The 17,804-nt window shown below is 45.7% G+C and overlaps 1 protein-coding gene across 5 annotated transcripts; it reads right to left on the bottom strand.

Moving 5' to 3' along the window:
• Positions 1-4,698: 4,698 nt before the first annotated feature.
• On the bottom strand, positions 4,699-17,717 carry Ciapin1 (cytokine induced apoptosis inhibitor 1). 5 transcript variants are annotated; one of them, XM_028770463.1, is made up of 10 exons: positions 17,666-17,717; positions 15,259-15,361; positions 13,319-13,504; positions 12,757-12,909; positions 11,251-11,327; positions 10,300-10,459; positions 8,735-8,808; positions 7,318-7,433; positions 5,894-5,972; positions 4,699-5,363 (listed from the first exon to the last, which is right to left on the bottom strand). In XM_028770463.1, exons 3-10 carry the CDS (start codon positions 13,473-13,475, stop codon positions 5,253-5,255), a joined length of 927 nt encoding a protein of 308 aa, XP_028626296.1. In that variant the 5' UTR covers positions 13,476-13,504; positions 15,259-15,361; positions 17,666-17,717; the 3' UTR covers positions 4,699-5,252. The 5 variants fall into 5 exon arrangements, with proteins under 5 accessions (XP_028626296.1, XP_028626298.1, XP_028626295.1 ...); XM_028770465.1 differs by lacking the exon at positions 17,666-17,717 and adding an exon at positions 17,103-17,650 and having other exon boundaries at positions 13,319-13,501; XM_028770462.1 differs by lacking the exon at positions 17,666-17,717 and adding an exon at positions 17,103-17,649.
• Between the last annotated feature and the right edge of the window lie 87 nt (positions 17,718-17,804).

The following is a 17,804-nucleotide window of genomic DNA, read 5'->3' as shown; positions in this document are numbered from 1 at the left end:
ATTGGCCCTTTAAGTTGGGAATCTTCACTCTCAACTATACCTATTATCCTTAGATTTGGTCTTCTCATTGTGTCCTGGATTTCCTGGATGTTTTGTGTTAAGAACTTTTTGCATTTTGCGTTTTCTTTGACAGTTGTGTCAATATTTTCTATGGCATCTTCTGCACCTGAGATTCTCCCTTCTATCTCTTGTATTCTGTTGGTGATGCATCTATGACTCCTGATTTTTTCCCTAGGTTTTCTATCTCCAGGGTAGTCTCCAATTGTGATTTCTTTATTGTTTCTACTTCCATTTTTATGTTCTGGATGGTTTTGTTCAATTCCTTCACCTGTTTGGCTGTGTCCTCTTGTAACTCTTTAAGGGATTTTTGTGTTTCCTCTTTACGTGCTTCTACCTGTTTACCTGTGTTCTCAAATTCTTTGAGAGTGTTATTTATGTCCTTCTTAAAGTCCTCTATCATCATCATTAGAAGTGATTTTAAATCTGAATCTTGCTTTCCTGGTGACATGGGAATTCAGGAGTTTCTAGTGTGGGAGAACTAGGTTCTAATGATGTCAAGTACCCTGGGTTGCTGATGCTTATGTTCTTGCACTTGCCTTTTGCCATCTGGATCACCTTAGTGCTACCTGCCCTGTCTCTGACTGGAGCCTGATTTTCCTATTATCTTGGTTGTTTCAGAACTGTGTGGGGTGGGTGTTACTACTGGGGTTAGAGCTGGGGCCCAAGATCTGCTCAGTGCTTGGGCCCAGACCGGAAGGAACTGGTGCTCCAGGCCAGGAGTGAATTCCTGGGTCCCAGTTACTCCCTGTTTGGGGAAGTGTTGCTGTCTCCTTACCTAAGATACTGCCCAGGTTAGAGCTCCTAGGAGGCCTGCTTCCTCTGGGTTTTGTGAGACTGGGTGTAGAGCTGCCGCCCAGGATCTGCTCAGTGCTCGGGCCCAGATCACCGTGTCATTGTATTTTATACATGTAACTTTTAGCAAAAGTTTTGCCCAGAGCCAATGAGATGGCACATCAGGTAAAGGTCCTTGCCACTAAGCCTAACTAGCTAAGTTTGATCTTGGAACCCACACATGAAAGGAGAAAAACAACTCCACATTGTTCTCTGACCTCCTCATGCAAATAGTGACTAACACGCGCACTCACACAGAAATTAAGGGAAAACGTAAAGGTTCTGTCCGGTCAGTACTCGTTGACTCTTTGGTGGCATTCTCCATAGTATTGCATCTTGCTGTAGCCCAGCATGGCTTTGAACCCTCCGTCCTGCCTCTACCTCCTGCCTACTAGTGTTTACAGCTATGTAGACTCTTTATGTAGCTGTTGTGCTGTTCCACACATGGGATACATCCCTGAAGATCCATGTCAGGGGACTTGGGACTTTGTTCTGGCCTAGTGGAAGTTTCCCTAAGGCCCAGGGTTTATGTTTCCTTGTTTTATAAGTGAAGTGTCCTAAAATACAAAATACATGCATGCATGTGTAAGGCACATAAGTCAATGATAACATAGCTTAAAGAATCATCGGTGGCTGGGGCTGTGTAGCTCAGTGGTTAAGTGTGCTGAGCATGTGTGAGGGAAGCCTTGGGTTGAAAATAAACAATCTTGCTAGTGGATGTGGTGGCACACCTTCATGTCAGCACTCAAGAGGCTGAGACAGGAGGACTACCTTTTTAGGTTAGCTTAAGCTATAAGATGAATTCTAGGTCAACCTAGGCTATTGTAGGAGACCCAGCCTCGAACCAACTAACCAGCTATCCTTCTACCCTGAAAGCCTACTTCCCCATCTCATCTCTATTCCAGAGCATATTCTGGTCCTGAGTGTGTTCATCAGTTTTCTGGAACATCTTTGACAGATGTACTCAAGTTGTATGTATATGTATGCATCCTTTAGATATTTATAATTTTCCTTTCACCACCCCATCTCTCTCTACTGTGCACATGCATGCATGGGGGCACACACGATCCTTCTGACACCTTAGCTTTCCCACATTCACAGCTATTAGCTCACCCCTACTGCTCTAAGCCACACGATATGGCCCTGTAACTCACTCCATTCTCTTAAGGGCTGCCTGATTGCACCCTAGGTTCTTGCTCTTCAAATATTTCTGCTTGGGATTTTGGGTTTTAAACATAGTCTCATTGTGTAGCTTAGCCTGACCTAGAACTTTGGCCCAGGTTAGCTTCAAACTTTCAGTCTTCCTGCCTCAGCCTCCAGAGAGCTGGAGTTACAAGTGCACAGCAACGCCTGGCTGGGGTGTTTTTACCTTCTTGTTTGCTGTGTGAGGAAAGTCTTCTCTAACACCGAACGCACTTCAGAAGCATCTGGGAAAGCCTCACCAAACACTGCTGCCCTAGACCCACTCCAGAAGATTCTGATTTAACTGGTCTTTGTAAATAAAATCCAGACACAGGAGGTTGTTTTTATTTCTGGAAGCTGCCCAGTGATCTAATGGTCAGCCAGTGTTCAACTGTCCAGACAAATCCTGCTGTGTCCCCATCTGGCCATGCCTCCACCCTTATCTGATAGGGTTTCTGCTTAGCCTTCTGAATCCCCGTCACCACATACTGTGTGAAGCAACATTTTGTATCAGAGAACTATCTATAGGCTTCCAGCAACACAGACTTCCCTGTAGACTCGTCTCAACCAGGAGTATCTGCAAAGCCCGAGAACCTTCACCTCTGCAGCCTGCCTCGCTTATTCCCCTCATGCTTCAGCTCCTAGCCCCCTTAAGGCCTGTCACCAAAGCCCAGGAAAGATGTGGCCTGCCTCTGCTGCCTATACCAACCAAGTGATTAGAGACCAAGGAGAGACTAGATGCCACACTACCATATTCTAAGCCTTAAACCATATTCTAAGCCTAAACCTTAAAGAGTTAACCCAGAGAGCTGGAGGAATCCTCAATGGTTAAGAATTTAGCTGCTTTTACGGAGAACCTGGGTTTGATTCCCAGTGCCCACATAGTGGCCTACAGCTCTAACTCAGGTCCCAGGGGACTTGATACCCTCTTCTGGGCTCCATGGGCACTGCACACACCTGGTACACAGACATATATGCATATATACCCATAAAATGAAAAAAAAATTTTAAAAGTCAGGTTTGACATGATAGGACATGCTTGTAATGCCAGAGTATTTGGGAGCCTGAGGTTCACCATGAGTTGCAGGCTAGTTTGGGCTACACAGTGAGATTCAGGCTACAGTAGCCAGAGCTTGTTTCAAATGGGAAGAGAGGAAGATGGAGGACAGCCTGGCTTACATGTAACCCAGTCTCAAAAAAACAAGAGCCAATGAGACAGCTCAGTGGATGAAGGTAATGGCTGACAAGCCCGAGGATCTGACTTTGATCCCTGGGACCCACATGGTAGAAGGCAGGTTGAAACCTCTCCTTAGGCTAGTGTCACAGAATCAAGAGTCTGGCCAGAGAAATAGCTATGACCTGACCACTCACTCCAAATTCCTCAGTGTGCATTGGTAGCCAGGCGGAGGCCTGCTCTGGCCAAGGGTTCTCTCTACCAGCCTAGGACCTGACTGAACTGGACGCATTCCTTCTGGCCCTTGTGAAAGGAAAGAAAGACTGCCCACCAGGGCCGTTAACCATGCCAACCAAAACATTATACTTTGTTTGTCAGTCAGAGCTAGGAATCAACAAGCAGGTCTGAAGGGCTTGTGACACTTAGTAAGCCCACAAGGAAGCTCTGGCCCAGGAGATTCTCCTCGACCTGGAGGCCAAAATGTTTGTCCCTCACCTTGGCAACTGTAGAGGCAATCAGCAGGTCTGTGGCTGGCCCAGCTGGTCAGCGCTAAACCTAAACCCAAACCCAGCTGGGGCTGTTCGTTTTTGTTGCTGTGTGACAAATCAGTCAGCCACACACCCACTTATTATCTTGGCTTTTCAGTCAATTGCTCTGGCCTGAGGAAACCTTTTTTGGTTTTGGTACTAGGAATCGAAAACAAGACTTGTGCATATGAAGTCTTCTATCCATGGATCCTAGCCGTTAACTGAGGCAGAGGCTGTGTTCTCATTTGAATCTAAGTCCTCTTCCGAGCTGGCACAGTGGTGACAGAACCAAGTTTCTAGTTGTGGGGCTGTAGCCCCCATTTTCTTGGTGGGGCTATGTACCTCTTAAAACTTCCCCACTAGCTTCTGCACAGGCAGCAAAAGAAAGCCTTTGTTTTCTAGTTCTTTTAAAGGATCAACAGAATGGGCCAAGGATAATCTCCCTTCTAATTAACTAAGTCCACCAGGGACTGTGAGTGCATCTGTAAAACCCTTTCACTTTACCAGAGCCTCTCCACTCAGGACAGAAGAGAAACACCAGCTTCAGGCTTTGCTGCAACTGGAGGGGAGGTAACACAAGCCAAGGGTCACAGGGGTCAACAGAAAGTCTGCTTCTCAAAGGGGCTTTTCACCACACCCATAGCCAAACTTCAGCAGGAGGGACCAGCAGAAGCAGCAGAAGCAAGCTAGGAAGATCAAGTTTCAAGGCCAGGTAACAGCAGGCGAGGTGGATTACAGGTATGTGGGCAGAGGCAGGAGGGAGACTGAAGAAGAAGACAGATCCTAATCTACAAAGGCAGCTCTGGCTCCACTCCTGTGTGACATCGACTTCTTCAAAAACAATTTTCATAGTCCAAGTTGAATGTGGATGACTGACAGACAACCCTCCCCTCCCTGCCACCAAACACAGACACAGAGGCACACTCACAGTAAAAGGGAAACACAGAAACACCAAAGTTTAATGCCTATTTAACAGAAACGACAGAAGGACACAGATACAACACTACAGTAAAACAGGGTGAGGTGAGAAAGCCAGAGGGACACAAGATGGATCACAGCTGGAGGAATGACTCCTTTGGTACCCTTGAGGCCCTTTGACAGCTGACCTAAGGCTCCAAGAAATACATCCTGAGGAAGTTCAGTAGGTGGCAGCATCACTGAGTGGAGCCTGGAGCTTCTTCAGCATAAATATTCAAGGATGTGTAGACTCAAGGGTGGCGAGGGTGAGCACTGTAACACCAGGAGCAGAGGTCCTTAGGGCACATCCTCTCCTAACACTAAGAGGCAGGTCCCCTCATACCGTGGTCTTTCAACACATAGCAGCGCCACACCCCACTGCCCACAGCAGCCTCACTCTGCCACAGCCTCTCCCTGTGTTTTCAAAGTGATTGAATCCAGAGATGGGAGGAGCCCGTGGCTGGAGCTGAGGGCCAGGAGCCGGCTGGAGGAGGAGGTGTGTGTGGGGGCTAAGGTTCCTCCTAGGCATCCTGGAGATTGCTTTTGCTCAGGAGCACCTGCTCTCCAGGCTTGAAGGCTGGCATCCCAAGGTAAGGGCAGTTGGCACAGCGGAAAGCGTCACCCAGGTAGCACTGTGGAGAAACAACAGTCACATAGAGAGGCTAAGGGCCAAAGGAAAGGGCACATACCCTTTCCTTTGTATACCCACAGGTCTCGTTTAATGAAAAGTCAATAAGGGTTCCAGCCATGTGAGTCGGTAACACAGCTGTAACTGATGTACTTGGGAAGCTGAGGCAGGTTTATGGCTTGCCTAAGCTACGAGGGAAGCCCATGGGAAGGAGGCGAGAGGGCTGGTAGTTCCGCGTCTCTGCTACAGGATCACAGCAAGGTCAGCCAAATGGCCAAATAAACATATCCCATGTCAAGGGAGAGACAAAATGGCTAACAAAATAAAAAATGACAGCCACCCTCAGCACAGGCATGAGAATGGAATCCCTCTCAGGAAGACCTCTTCTCCTCACACCTGCATACATGGCCTTTCACACTGGCCTACTATTAGAATACTCAATGACAAATTCCTTACGATCTTCTACTCTGTGTGCAGTTAGGGTGGTCTTAGAGCAGCAGGGGTTGGCGGGTGGTGGGGAGGTGCAGTACGTACATTTCCACAGGCTGACTTGGGCTGAGAGCTCTGCGCCTTGGACTGCTCCCTCTCCAGTTCCTCTGCGAGGCCACAGGTGCTGGGAGAACCAACAGAAACGTCAAATCTCTAACAGTGCTAACTACTGCTACACCTAAGACTTTTCTCTTTATCAAGAGTCAAGTTAAATGCTAGTCAAGTTAAAAGTTAGAAGCAGCAGGCTAGGGGTGAGGCTGCCGGGGAAGACGCAGAGTGAAGGAGGACAGGGGAGCTGTACTGCTGACGTCTGAGGGAAGCAGACCCAGTGCGGCTACAGTTTCCAAGTTCATGAAGAGAAGGAGCTGAGAGGCAGCTCCGTGGCACAGCGCATGCCTAGCATGTGCAAGATATATCCCTGGGCTATGTCTCCAGCATCACAAACATACCATAAAGAAAAAAACAAACAGAAGAAAATCTAGATTTTTATTTGAAATCCTCTCATTTGTAGATGTTGGCAAATTGGAATACCTAAAGACTGATGATGGCTGAACGTGGTGGGCAGGGCTGAAACCCCAGCATTGGGGAGGCCAACAAAGAAGAACTTCAAGTACATGGTCAGCCTGAATTATACTGTGAGACTATCTCAAAAAAAAAAACCCACAACAAAAACAAAGCAACAACAACAACAAAAACAAAATCAAAACAACAAAAAAATAAAACAAAAAAAACAAACCAAACAGCAAGTAGATGAATAAACAAGCCAAGCCTGTCCGATACTAGTAGAAATACCAATACAAAGCCTCCACATTAGAACAGAATGACACAAGTTCCTACAATTTCACTTTTTTCAAACCCCCACCGGCACTACAAAAACAACAGCAGTACACTACTGCAAACTATAGGGAAACAGCAAGAGAATCAGCTTAACAGATGAACCATCACTCCCAGTTCATCCTGAACCTTAAGGTGCCAAAGGACCAGTAGCAGACATAGAAAAACTTACCCTGAGCAACCCAGTCCTTGTAGAAGACACAGGGCTCTGAAATTTAGAGCCTCCTCACCCCCAACATCTATCTACCTAGGTTCCCTTCAATGAAAGTGAACAAATAAATCCATCTAGACACTCAGTTACATGATCAGCCTGCTTTATTTATTTTGAAAAGCTTTTAGAAACAGTCTTTCTATAAGGGCAACCCTGCCTCAGCCTCCTGCATGCTAACCTTGAGCTCAGAGAGATCTGCTTGCTTCTGCCCCTCAAGCACTGGGATGCCCAGCCAGGACGCTTCCATTTTTTAATCTACACCAAGTGTGAGTCTTTGCTATTCTTTAAGGTTTACCTGTTTAGTTTATTCCTCTATATACCTCACATCTCAGAGGAAAACCATTTTCAAGAGAATGAGGCACAGAGAGATGGCTTGACACCTGGAGAGGTACCCAGCAGACCAGACCTGCCCCCCAGAGCTTACCAGTTCTTACAGGCCTTCCTCTTTTTCCCTTCCCCACATGAAGGAGCCTTCAGGGAGGCGGGATCAGGCTTCTTCAAATCTTCTGGGTCTAGCAGCTCATCTGAGTCAATGAGATCCTGGAGAGTGATGCAAACACTTAGCCACACAGCCACGGTCCCTCTGATGAGAAGCTGAGGTAATCCCAGGCTATGAGAGCAAGCACACACAGTGCAAACACCCACTGTGCAGACACAGTAAAAGCAACACCCACTGTGAACTAGGCCATAGGCTGAAGAGGCTAATGGTCCATGGGAGAATGCATGAGGCCAGAAATAGCTACAAAACTGGCTGGTACTGGGACCCCCCCGCCCGCAGCAAGAGAAACGAAGTTGGAGAGAGAGAGGGAGTTTTCATGGGGAGGGTGGGAGCAGGTAAAATGAAGAGAAGTATTATACTTATTTCAATATATGACTAGTCATGGGAATAACATATAATCAAAGGAAGTAAAACATTTTCCATAAAATTTGAGAGGAAAAAAAAAAACAAACAGTTATAAATATATTTGTGTAACTTTTTTTATAACCGTGAAGACAGTTACGTCTGTAAGCTCTGAGAACATAAACCATGACATATTTTGCTCATCATTCTTGCTTCAATAGTAAAGGTGCAAAAACAATTTTCTTTCCTTTCTTTTCTGGGTAGGCCAGGCTGACCTTGAACTCAGATCTGTCTGCCTCTGCCTTCCAAATGCTGGGATTAAATGTGTGTTCCAACACTGCCCATCTTAATTTCTTAAAGACAGAGCAGATCAAAGGTGCAAACACTGGGTTCAAGACAGTGAGCATTCAATGATTTGCCTAGACTGGGGCCAATAAAATGTCTCAGCCAGCTTCTTTCCTGGTTTATGTCTACAAGAATCTTTACTATTGCACATAAAGGGAAAACAAGAAAATCTGTTGGGAGGAAAAACATACTAAAACCATGAAATTTAACATACCACTAGGAAGGATGCCCTACTCAGAGCCATCAACATCAGGCACAACTACAGTGCAGGACCTTAAACACAGTAGTACCCAAAATCTAAAAGGCCACTTTCAGACCTTAAACAGAGTAGTACCCAAAATCTAAAAGGTCACTTTCAGGACTGGAAACCTGGCTCAGTGGTTAAAAGTACTTGCTGCTCTTGCAGAGGATGTGGGTTTGCTTTTGAGTACCCACACAGCAGCTACTAACTACCTGCAACTCAACTCCAGTTCCAGAGGCTCCGACAGTCTCTTCTGGCCTCCAGGAGCACCAGACATGCATATAGAACCTACATATACACATAGATAGACACTCATACACATGAAATTAAATAAAAAATTAAGGTCACTTTTCACTGCAAGGCATGGGGGTGTGTGGGTGGGGAGGACCGGTCAAGTACACAGGGCCAACTCACCATGCTGTCATCCTCCATGTCATTGGCTGAGATGGTCCAGAGCTTGACAGCAGCAGGATCCAGAGCAGGCTTCACTGAGTCAAACAATAAAAGAAAAAGAACTCTTTAAACAGTCAGAAGCAAACTACAAGCAAGCCCCAGCATCTGTAGTGCGTAGACTAGCAGAGAGTGACTCAACAGACTGAGGAGGTAGGAGGGCAGGCTCGGCGCTCAGCTCCACTAGGAACAAAGCATAGCCTTCACACAGCAAAGGAAACCGGCGTTCCTTATCTGTTGGCTTTAAGCTGGATAGTCCATCAGCACTGCCAGCATCTCCCCTAACCGTGCGTGCTGAGAACCTTGCAAGGTACCCCACCTAGTTTCATAGCTGTGGTTGTTATGTGGGGCTACGGCATCCATGCACACTGCTTGTTCCTTGCTAGCGGAGTTTACACCTATAACATGGGTTATAGCACTCTCTCTGCTACTCTAAGGATCTGCAGCGTCAAATGAGAAAAGCAGCAACAACTTCCTAAGAGGCTGAGGTTTACCTCACTCAAACCTGTTACAGAAAAAACCAGACTCTAGTAAGGATGGTGGCCAGGTCACAGTCAGTGATAGGACATTTTCCATCTAGGTCAGGACACTATAAACAATCTATGAGCCTCAGGACTGGGGATTATAGGGGCAAATCCTGGGTAAGGTCTTTTGGGTAAGCACACCACCCGAGACTGTCACTGCCACAGCTGGATACTCAGAACACCCACAAGCTCAATTACTGATCTAAGCTATCCCAATCCTCTAGGAACTATGAAATCGAAGGTCCAAGTCTTTCCTGAGGCCAAGCTTGGGAACACAAGCCTATAACTCTTGCCACTCAAAGGGCAGAGAAGTAAAGACTGTAAACTGAGTCACAGTACTTCATACAGATTAAAGCTAGACAGCAAAAGAGTGCAGTATGGATACGCCAGCAAACTCCTGTTAAATCTCTGCATTCCTCATAGCCAAACACAACTGAGACCTTACAGCTGAATGAGCAGTGTTTACACACAGACGTGCACACCACACAATTTTTTAGGCAGAAGAAACACGGGTTTTGTTTTTAAGCATCTAAACAGGACACATCCTGGAGGATGTTCCACCAACATCAGACCAACAAAGTCCTGTGATTACAGCTCTGACAGAACGTTAGAACATCATCTACAGGGATGCAGCCGGGGAGCAACAAGGAGCAGGGTGATGCATATGAAAAGGTCATGACAAAACCTTTTTTCTGTATGAGTGTTATGTATAAAAATGTTATCACCATTGTGAGGTCTCCTGAGGACAGACCCATCTCCCAGGGCCTGAAGAGAGTTTGTCAACTGAATAAATGACTCAGGCCTCCAAGCTGAGGTGGTCTCAGACAGGCTGCACTAGGAAATATCTATGTGTTATTTCAAGTTTGGAAAATAGTATGTCCAAGATAAAAGCACAGTAAACATCCTGCAGTTTGCAAAGAACAGACATGGAAGGGCCAATCTAAGACTATTTAGATCAGCCCACCCTCCCGTCACACACAGAAGAATGTCCCCAGCTAGTCTTACCTGAAGACTTCTTCTTGAGAAGCTTTAGCTGACTAGAAGAACCCACTTCAAAGTTTGGCTTCTTGCCAGTGACATGGACTGAGAGCAGGCTGTCGCTGTGGTAGCCCAGGTGCTCCTGCACAGACTGCATTTCCTCGGGGCTTAAGGCCTCCTGCTGCAACTGCAATTGAAGACATCCTGCCTATCAGTGCACGATCCTCCATTCACTGTTTCACCAAGCCAGCCATGTGGCTAGCCTGGGCAACAGTAAGTCTCTATCTCAAAAAGAAAATTTAAAGGCCTGAATCACATGAAAGAAAGAGAGAGAGAGAGAGAGAGAGAGAGAGAGAGAGAGAGAGAGAGAGAGGAAGAGGAAGAGAAGAGAAAGAAGGAAGGAAGGAAAGAGGGAGGGAGGAAAGAGGGAGGGAGGGAGGGAGGGAGGGAGGGAGGGAGGGAAGGAAGAAGAAAGAAAGAAGGAATATAACAATACAGCTGTCACTAACACTTCTTCCAAACCAAGAAAATGTTATTATTTTAAAACTTAATTTGTAGAGAAGAATATGCAAGTACAAGCGCATCTGCTTGGCTTGAACATCTCTACTCAACTGTCTAAGTGCACAGCCCATCCAAAGTCTCACCAGTCGTCTAAAGGACAAGACCCTATCTAAGCCTAAGGGCTGTACACACAGAGAAGAACAGAAGCAGTGATCACTGTCCTCCCTGCAGAACAGCCGCCACTGTTAACCAGCTCTAGGAAGACAGTGAAAGCTACCGACTCTTCAGAAGGGATCTGTCCCCAAGGGTTCTTTTTCAAAGCATCCCGTATCTCTCTCAGGCAGCAAGTTTCAAATTACTTCCTAGTTCTGCACAGGACCTATCACCTCACTGCCCCAGCTACATTGACAAACACTCTGTAGGTTTGGGTCGCCCAAGGTTTACATACCTAACAAGGATGGATGTCTACACACTTACCTCTTTTATTTCCACAAGGCCAGAAAGAGTCAGGGCCGAACACAGCTTAGAGGCTGTCTTCATTTTGTCACTGTTAACTGGCAAGGAAAACCTCCATTAATGGCTCCATATGTCAAAGTTGGGAAAACTATAAGGCTCTACCCTATGTGAGTCAGCAGGATATCAAACAGGAAAAACTCACTTTGTTTAATGTCCATATGGTGTAGTGATAACATTTTACCTTAAAAAATCTTTTAGTTATTCAAAGTGGTTTTTTGTTTTGTTTTGTTTTGTTTTTAAGTGAGTATACTGTTGCTATCTTCAGACACACCAGAAGAGAGCACTGGATCCCATTACAGATGGTTGTGATCCATCATGTGGTTGCTGGGAATTGAACTCAAGACCTCTGGAAAGAACAGTCAGTGAGTGCTCTTAACTGCTGAGCCATCTCTCCAGTACCCCAAGTATTCTGATTTAGGCTAGTACAGGTCGTGATTCCATTGTTCTGCTTCTTGGAAACCCCTCCCAAAGAATATTAGATAATGAATAAAGTCATAAACTATGAAGTACATAGAAACCTAAGTACTGTCTCTGTAAAGTTCTGTCAGAGACACCATTTATGACTCAAAGTTTAAATTTCCAGCCAGAACAGGCTGGGAAGATGGCTCAGTGGCTGTAAGCACATACTGCCCTTACAGAGGACGCAAATTTGGCTTCCAGCACCCTCATCAGGAGGCTCACAACAACTCTAACTCTAGCTCCCAGCGGGGTCCAGTACCTCTGGCCTCCTGAACTCATGTTCACATATACCCACACGAGACAGGCAAACAGACAGACATGCACGAAAACACACGGATGAAAGCGCGTGCACGTTTCTTCTCTCTTAAAAATCATAAAAGTAAGTTTCCAGCTAGAAAGCTGGTGTCTGCCACAAACATCACAAGGTCTGTATGTTCACAAGCTATAGATCCAAAATACCTCTATTTCTTTTATTTTACTGTTTACTGGAATATATTTCTACATCTTGATTGAATTTAGTGAAGAAAAAAAAGCTAGAACCCCAGGATTAACAATTCTTACAGCTACACTACTAAGCCAGAAAGGCTTTAGTTCTTGGATTAGTTCTAGCTTGAAAGTCTTGGAATACTTTTAGCTTCTCACGTATTATTCTTTACTCCCAGATTCCAGCCATTACTTTAAAACTCTATTCTGGAATAACCATAGATTCACAGGAAGTTACTATGTGTGCTCTTCCTTACTGCTGGAATGTTCTCTGTGTCAGAGACATGACAGAGATGAATCTTTCATGTGGTGAGAGATTCAGCCATTTTAGGTGGCAATTTCCTTGTATTTATGACCTGGTGGGTCAACCAAAGACCACACCTTTTCAGCTCTGTTGCCTCAGATTCTAACCTCTATCCCCGAGAAAGTAATACTACAGGAGAACCTCTGGCTCAGGGAGACAGAATGTACATGCGAAGACTCAGTTGTGCTAAACTCTCACCTTCTGAGCAACAATACCCTTACCTCCAGTTGTTTCCACTGGTTCTTTCAGAAAAAGACATCCCCCTGGCCGGAGGATCCGGGCCATCTCAGCCAGAACCTCAGCACTGTGCAGAGAGGTGCTACCTGGGACTACACCCGAAAGAATGACATCAAAGCTGGATTCCTTATGGGCAGCTGAAAAGAATAATCAACAGTTGCCTAAGCCAGGAAGCAATCTCCAACCCTCCCGCCAAGCTCCCATAGAGAACACAGGGCATCACCCAGGAGAATGGACCTACATAGCAAATATCAAGCCATTGATAGTAGCAAAAAGTGTGAAGACTGTTCTGCTCTGTATCTTACTAATTCTTAACCTTAGTAAGACCAGGGGAAGAGGTGAAAAAAGCAGCTTTTTAGAATGGGAAAAGACTTCAAAACACAAGAGCATGCAGAAATTACCAACTGCATGCCCAGGTCCACTCTATTTCATCTGAAAAGCAATGGGGTGACTCCAAACAAAACCCAAGTATCACGATCTACAGACAAGCAGCACTCCCATCAAAATGCTTCTAGCCCTTCAAGAAAAGGACAGGTAGATACTCACACTGCAACAGCTGGGTGATGTTTTCCGTAAATACTTGGCCCTCGCTGCCAGTTAACCCTTGAAGTCTATCCACCAGGTTTTTCAGGGCCTCCTCAGGAGATGACTTGTCCCAGAACACTGCCACAAGCTGGCCAGAGGAGATCCCAAACTCTGCCATTCCTGTAGCGCTGTTGGACCTAAACGCTACTAGCAAAAGAAACAAGACAGGACAACAGTGCAGTGTAACCCATGGGCTCTCAACAGGTCTGATTAGAATTATAGCCTCCTCCAACAACCTCCCGCTGAGGGAGGGCTTTACAAAGCTTGTGACCCTTAAGAGCCTGACTAAATGAACCTAGAGCCTCAGGCTTCAGAATCCCAACAGTCCCTGATATAACAGGTAGATGTGACCAATAAGGCAGGGTCAAGACAAGGGGATTAGCATCAAGTAAGAAGGGTGGAGACAGAAAGATTATTTCATCTTTGAGATAATTCAGTTTGAGCTGACCATAAAACAAGCAGGGCATTCATCAGGCAGAAGGACTCAGTAAGGAAGGCAGTGAGTTGGCAGAGAACCTAACCACAGCTACGTCCTTTTAAATTATTTTTTTAATTTATAAACCAAACACTTCTTTTTCATTACTTATAAAAGTTCAACTCCAGTCAATCTGTAGTAAACAATGCTGCCATCCTCTTTAAAGCACCTTCTACATACATCACCTCAAATGACCCTCTGAGCAGTCTGATATTAGGTCATTCCCAGTGTACAGGTAAAGAACTGTGTCAGCAAACACTGTACACACCGATATTATGTGATGTAAAACAAAAACTGGGATTAGAATCCAAACCTATGTTTTAATTATGAAAACTCCCTGCCTTGGGTCACCTTTCTCTTCCACTTGATATGTAGGTCTGTGTACACGATGCTTACTGTGAAGGAGGTCAAGGGATACTTCTCTTTAGCTCCTCCCTCCTCAAACATTAAGGCTACTAAGTTTCTAACTTCAAGTAAGTGAAACAAAGAAGCAGCGGTAGGAGCTTCCCACTCCACACTTCTGACCCAGCAGAGACAGCCCACTCTGCAACAGGGACACCACCACACTCCCAGGCAGACCTTAAGTAACACGCATTACACTTTCCTTGTTAAAAGCATTCAGTAAGGGGCTGGGGGGTGGGGCGCAGGACAGATCAGCAGGTAAAGACACTTGTTGCCAAACTTGATGATGTGAGTTCAGTCTTCACGAACTCATAGACAGTAAGAGAACTAACTTCTGCAGATTGTCCTGTGACAGCCACGTGTGCAGGTACAGCACAGGTGGACACACACAAATAAATAAAACGTAATTTAAAATTTTTATTTCATTTTCATTTCATTTACTTTTTTGGGGAGGAGTCAGAGCCTCATATGGCTCAGGCTGGTCTTGAACTTCTGATCATTCATCCTCTAATTCCCAAGTACTAGGATTACAGGTATGCAACGCCATGTTTGGCTTGAAAAAAATGTTCAAGTAAAAACCATGACCTTTAACTAGTCATCCTTGATTACACAGTGCTTTGTCACTTAAGAAATAATTTACTAATGGTTTTAATTTCTTCAGCAAAATTGAACTCCTTATCTGGCTAGATTCAAAATCCAGCTTCTATTATTCCGAAGTGACTCTTTCCTCACTGTACTTCCAACCACTTTTTGTTTAGTTTCTTACGTGAACATCAGCTCTGTGCTACCCTGACTCAGCAAAAAGCTAAAGTAAAAGGATGCCACGTGCTGTCAGACAGGCAGGATTTTTTGGTTGTTTAGTTTTGGATTTTAAATCCCTAAGAAATACAGCATCAGGAATGAACACTTTTAAGCTTTTAATTGTCACATGGTGTTGAGAAAGAATCTTTGTAAATCTTTAAGGTGGGTAACTTGGGCTCAATCTCACATTTAAGAGCTGACTAGGGAAGGTCAGAGTACTTACTGTTGGTAGGAAGTTATTAAAAATAAGCAACCTGCAGATCAACTTTGTTTCCTTAGGTACAGGACTATGGCAAGTCAACTTTTCTGAGTCTCTTCTTTTTTTCCTGTCAATAAACAGGAACAGTAAATAACCTCATATTCTTAAGACTGATTAAGAAACCCTGGGACAGTAAGTTATGTAAAACACTCAGCAGATGCTGGGACACAGAGGTCAATTAAACAATGTTCTGAAAGGACGCAGGTCCACTACTTCTTTGTTTCCAACAGTCTTGGTAACACCTCCCTCTTCCTCCTTAAAGATGTTTGTAAGGAAGATACCCAGAGCTCCCCTTTCATCCTTAGAACCTCACAGGAGAGTCTCGCCTTTAACATCCCTGTACCAGTGGGATTGTGTCAGGAAATTATTAGAGTAAATAACACATTCTGCTTCGCATGACAAGAGAGACCTCATGAGTAAATTAAACCTTAAACGTCCCCTCCATCAAAACACACACACCTATAGCTTCTAGCCAGCATTTCCTTAATAGACAATGTTCTTTTAAGCTCTAGAAGTATAACAATTTTCGTCTGTTTTGTTTGCTTTTGTTAATCTATTAAAAAAAAATAGGCAGCTCGTTCTACAGAGCAAATTCCTGGACAGCTTGGGCAAACAGAGAAACCCCATCTCAAAAAACTAAAAACAAACAAGAAAACAGCAACAACACCAACAAAAAAACCGAAAACGACAAAACCAAAATTATTTAAAGAGAAAAAAAATATTCCAGTGCCTAAGCCAGCATTCTTAGGAGCTGTGACTCAGGGTTGTTTCACAACCAAAGAGGTGAAGTAGAAGTCAATGTCACATAACTGACTTTGTTTATTAGACACTTTTCCAACTGACACTATCCACCCACGGCTTTTTTAAAATGTTACTAGCAGGTGAACAGGCATTTGCTTTTAATACTAGCACTCTCAAGACAAAGGTAGGCAGATCTCCGGGAGCCTGAGGCCAGTCTGCTAAGTTACCAGCAGGCAGTAGAGCAGATGCCTCTGAGAGTAACTTCTGGAGATGGGCTTACCTATCTTTAAGTCATTTAACAAGCACAGTCTTAGGCTTGTGGTCCCATTTAAGGTGGCAGAGAGGCTGGAGATGACTCAGCGGTAGCAGGTAAAGCTGATTAGGGATAGGGGCACAGTTCAGTGGTATGTGCTTAACTTAGCATGTCCTGGGTTCAGACTGTAATACCTCAAAGCCAAACAAACACCAACTTAATAGCTAAAAGCGTCGGAGCCTGCATGTAATCCTAGCTCTCTTGGGAGATTGAGGAAGGAGCGTGAGTTCTAAGGAGTTTGGGTCTCAGTGAAACTTTTCTCTCAAAAACCATTATCAGGGTTCTGGGAAGGGCGAGCCTGTGCTTTGCAAGCATAAAGAGTTTTAGCCCCAGAAGCCATCTAGAAAACCTGGGTGTGTGGGCTATCAAGAGGATTCAGTCAGTGGGTTAGGGGTGCTTGCCTCACAAGCCTGACAACCTGAGTTTAACCCTCAGAACTCAAAGTGGAAGCAGAGAATCAACTTCTGAAACTTGTCCTCCGACTTCCACTGTGTACAACGGCAACCTCCCAACACACGCAAAATAATACAAAATATAATATATGTATTCTTTAAACGCTCGTGTGGCCAGGTGTGTAATCCAGCACTGGGGAGATAGAACCCAGCCTTAACTGGTAAGCTTCAGGCCAACTAGAGGCCTCGTCACAAAGAAGGTGGACACAGTTTGATGAAAAACCAGGTTGTCCTCTGGCCTCCACACACACATGCATATGCACCTCCACATACATGTTCCCTCCATGACAACAGACACACACCGTTTACTTCTAGCAAACACCAAGCCGTCCCTGGTGGAGCAGCGAGGCGCCCCCGCTCCACTCTGAAGACTCGTAGCATGGATTCAGGAACGCCAAGACGCTGAGAAGCGAACTTCTCCCAACAAGGCTTGTTAGTGCTAGATCTCTGGACCACACCCTGGAACAGGGTCAACTCTCCAGGACAAAAGCCTGGGTGGATCGGTTTATAAACAAGCGTCCTAGGAAATAAGTGCCAGGCTCCAATGGACAACCTGTGGCTTCAGGTTCTCCCCACCTTTGGAGCTTTCCGCCAAGTGCCCTGGAGGAGACTCAAGGTCACCACAGATGGCTACGAGTAAACTGGCGGTCCCGATGTCAGCTCCGGGTTTCACGCGGCAAGAGGCGGCAGAGGAGCCCCGGCTTCAGGCACGCCGCGTGCAGGGCCCCCGCCGCCGCGGCTCCGGCTTTCCCAGGCGTGCCAATGACCGCGCCGGGAGCCAAAGCGAGAGCTCGGAAGACGAGAGTGGCCCCATGGAGGGCCGTTAAGCCCGGTCAGATGCTCGAGCCCTCCCGAGCGTCCTCACCTTCCTCCCCAGCCGGAAAACCCGCTCCGAAGACGCGAGCTTCTCGTTCCCGTATATCGCGATAAGACGCACAGCACCTGAGTCCTAGAGAGCCGACGCGGCCCCGCTGACGGCGTGACGCTACCCGGCGCGTCGCCGC

Source organism: Grammomys surdaster, unplaced genomic scaffold, assembly GCF_004785775.1.
Source record: "Grammomys surdaster isolate TR1022 unplaced genomic scaffold, NIH_TR_1.0 201, whole genome shotgun sequence".
NCBI lineage: Eukaryota > Metazoa > Chordata > Mammalia > Rodentia > Muridae > Grammomys > Grammomys surdaster.
The sequence above is the reverse complement of the archived record's forward strand: the minus strand, read 5'-3'. Positions and strand labels throughout refer to the sequence as shown.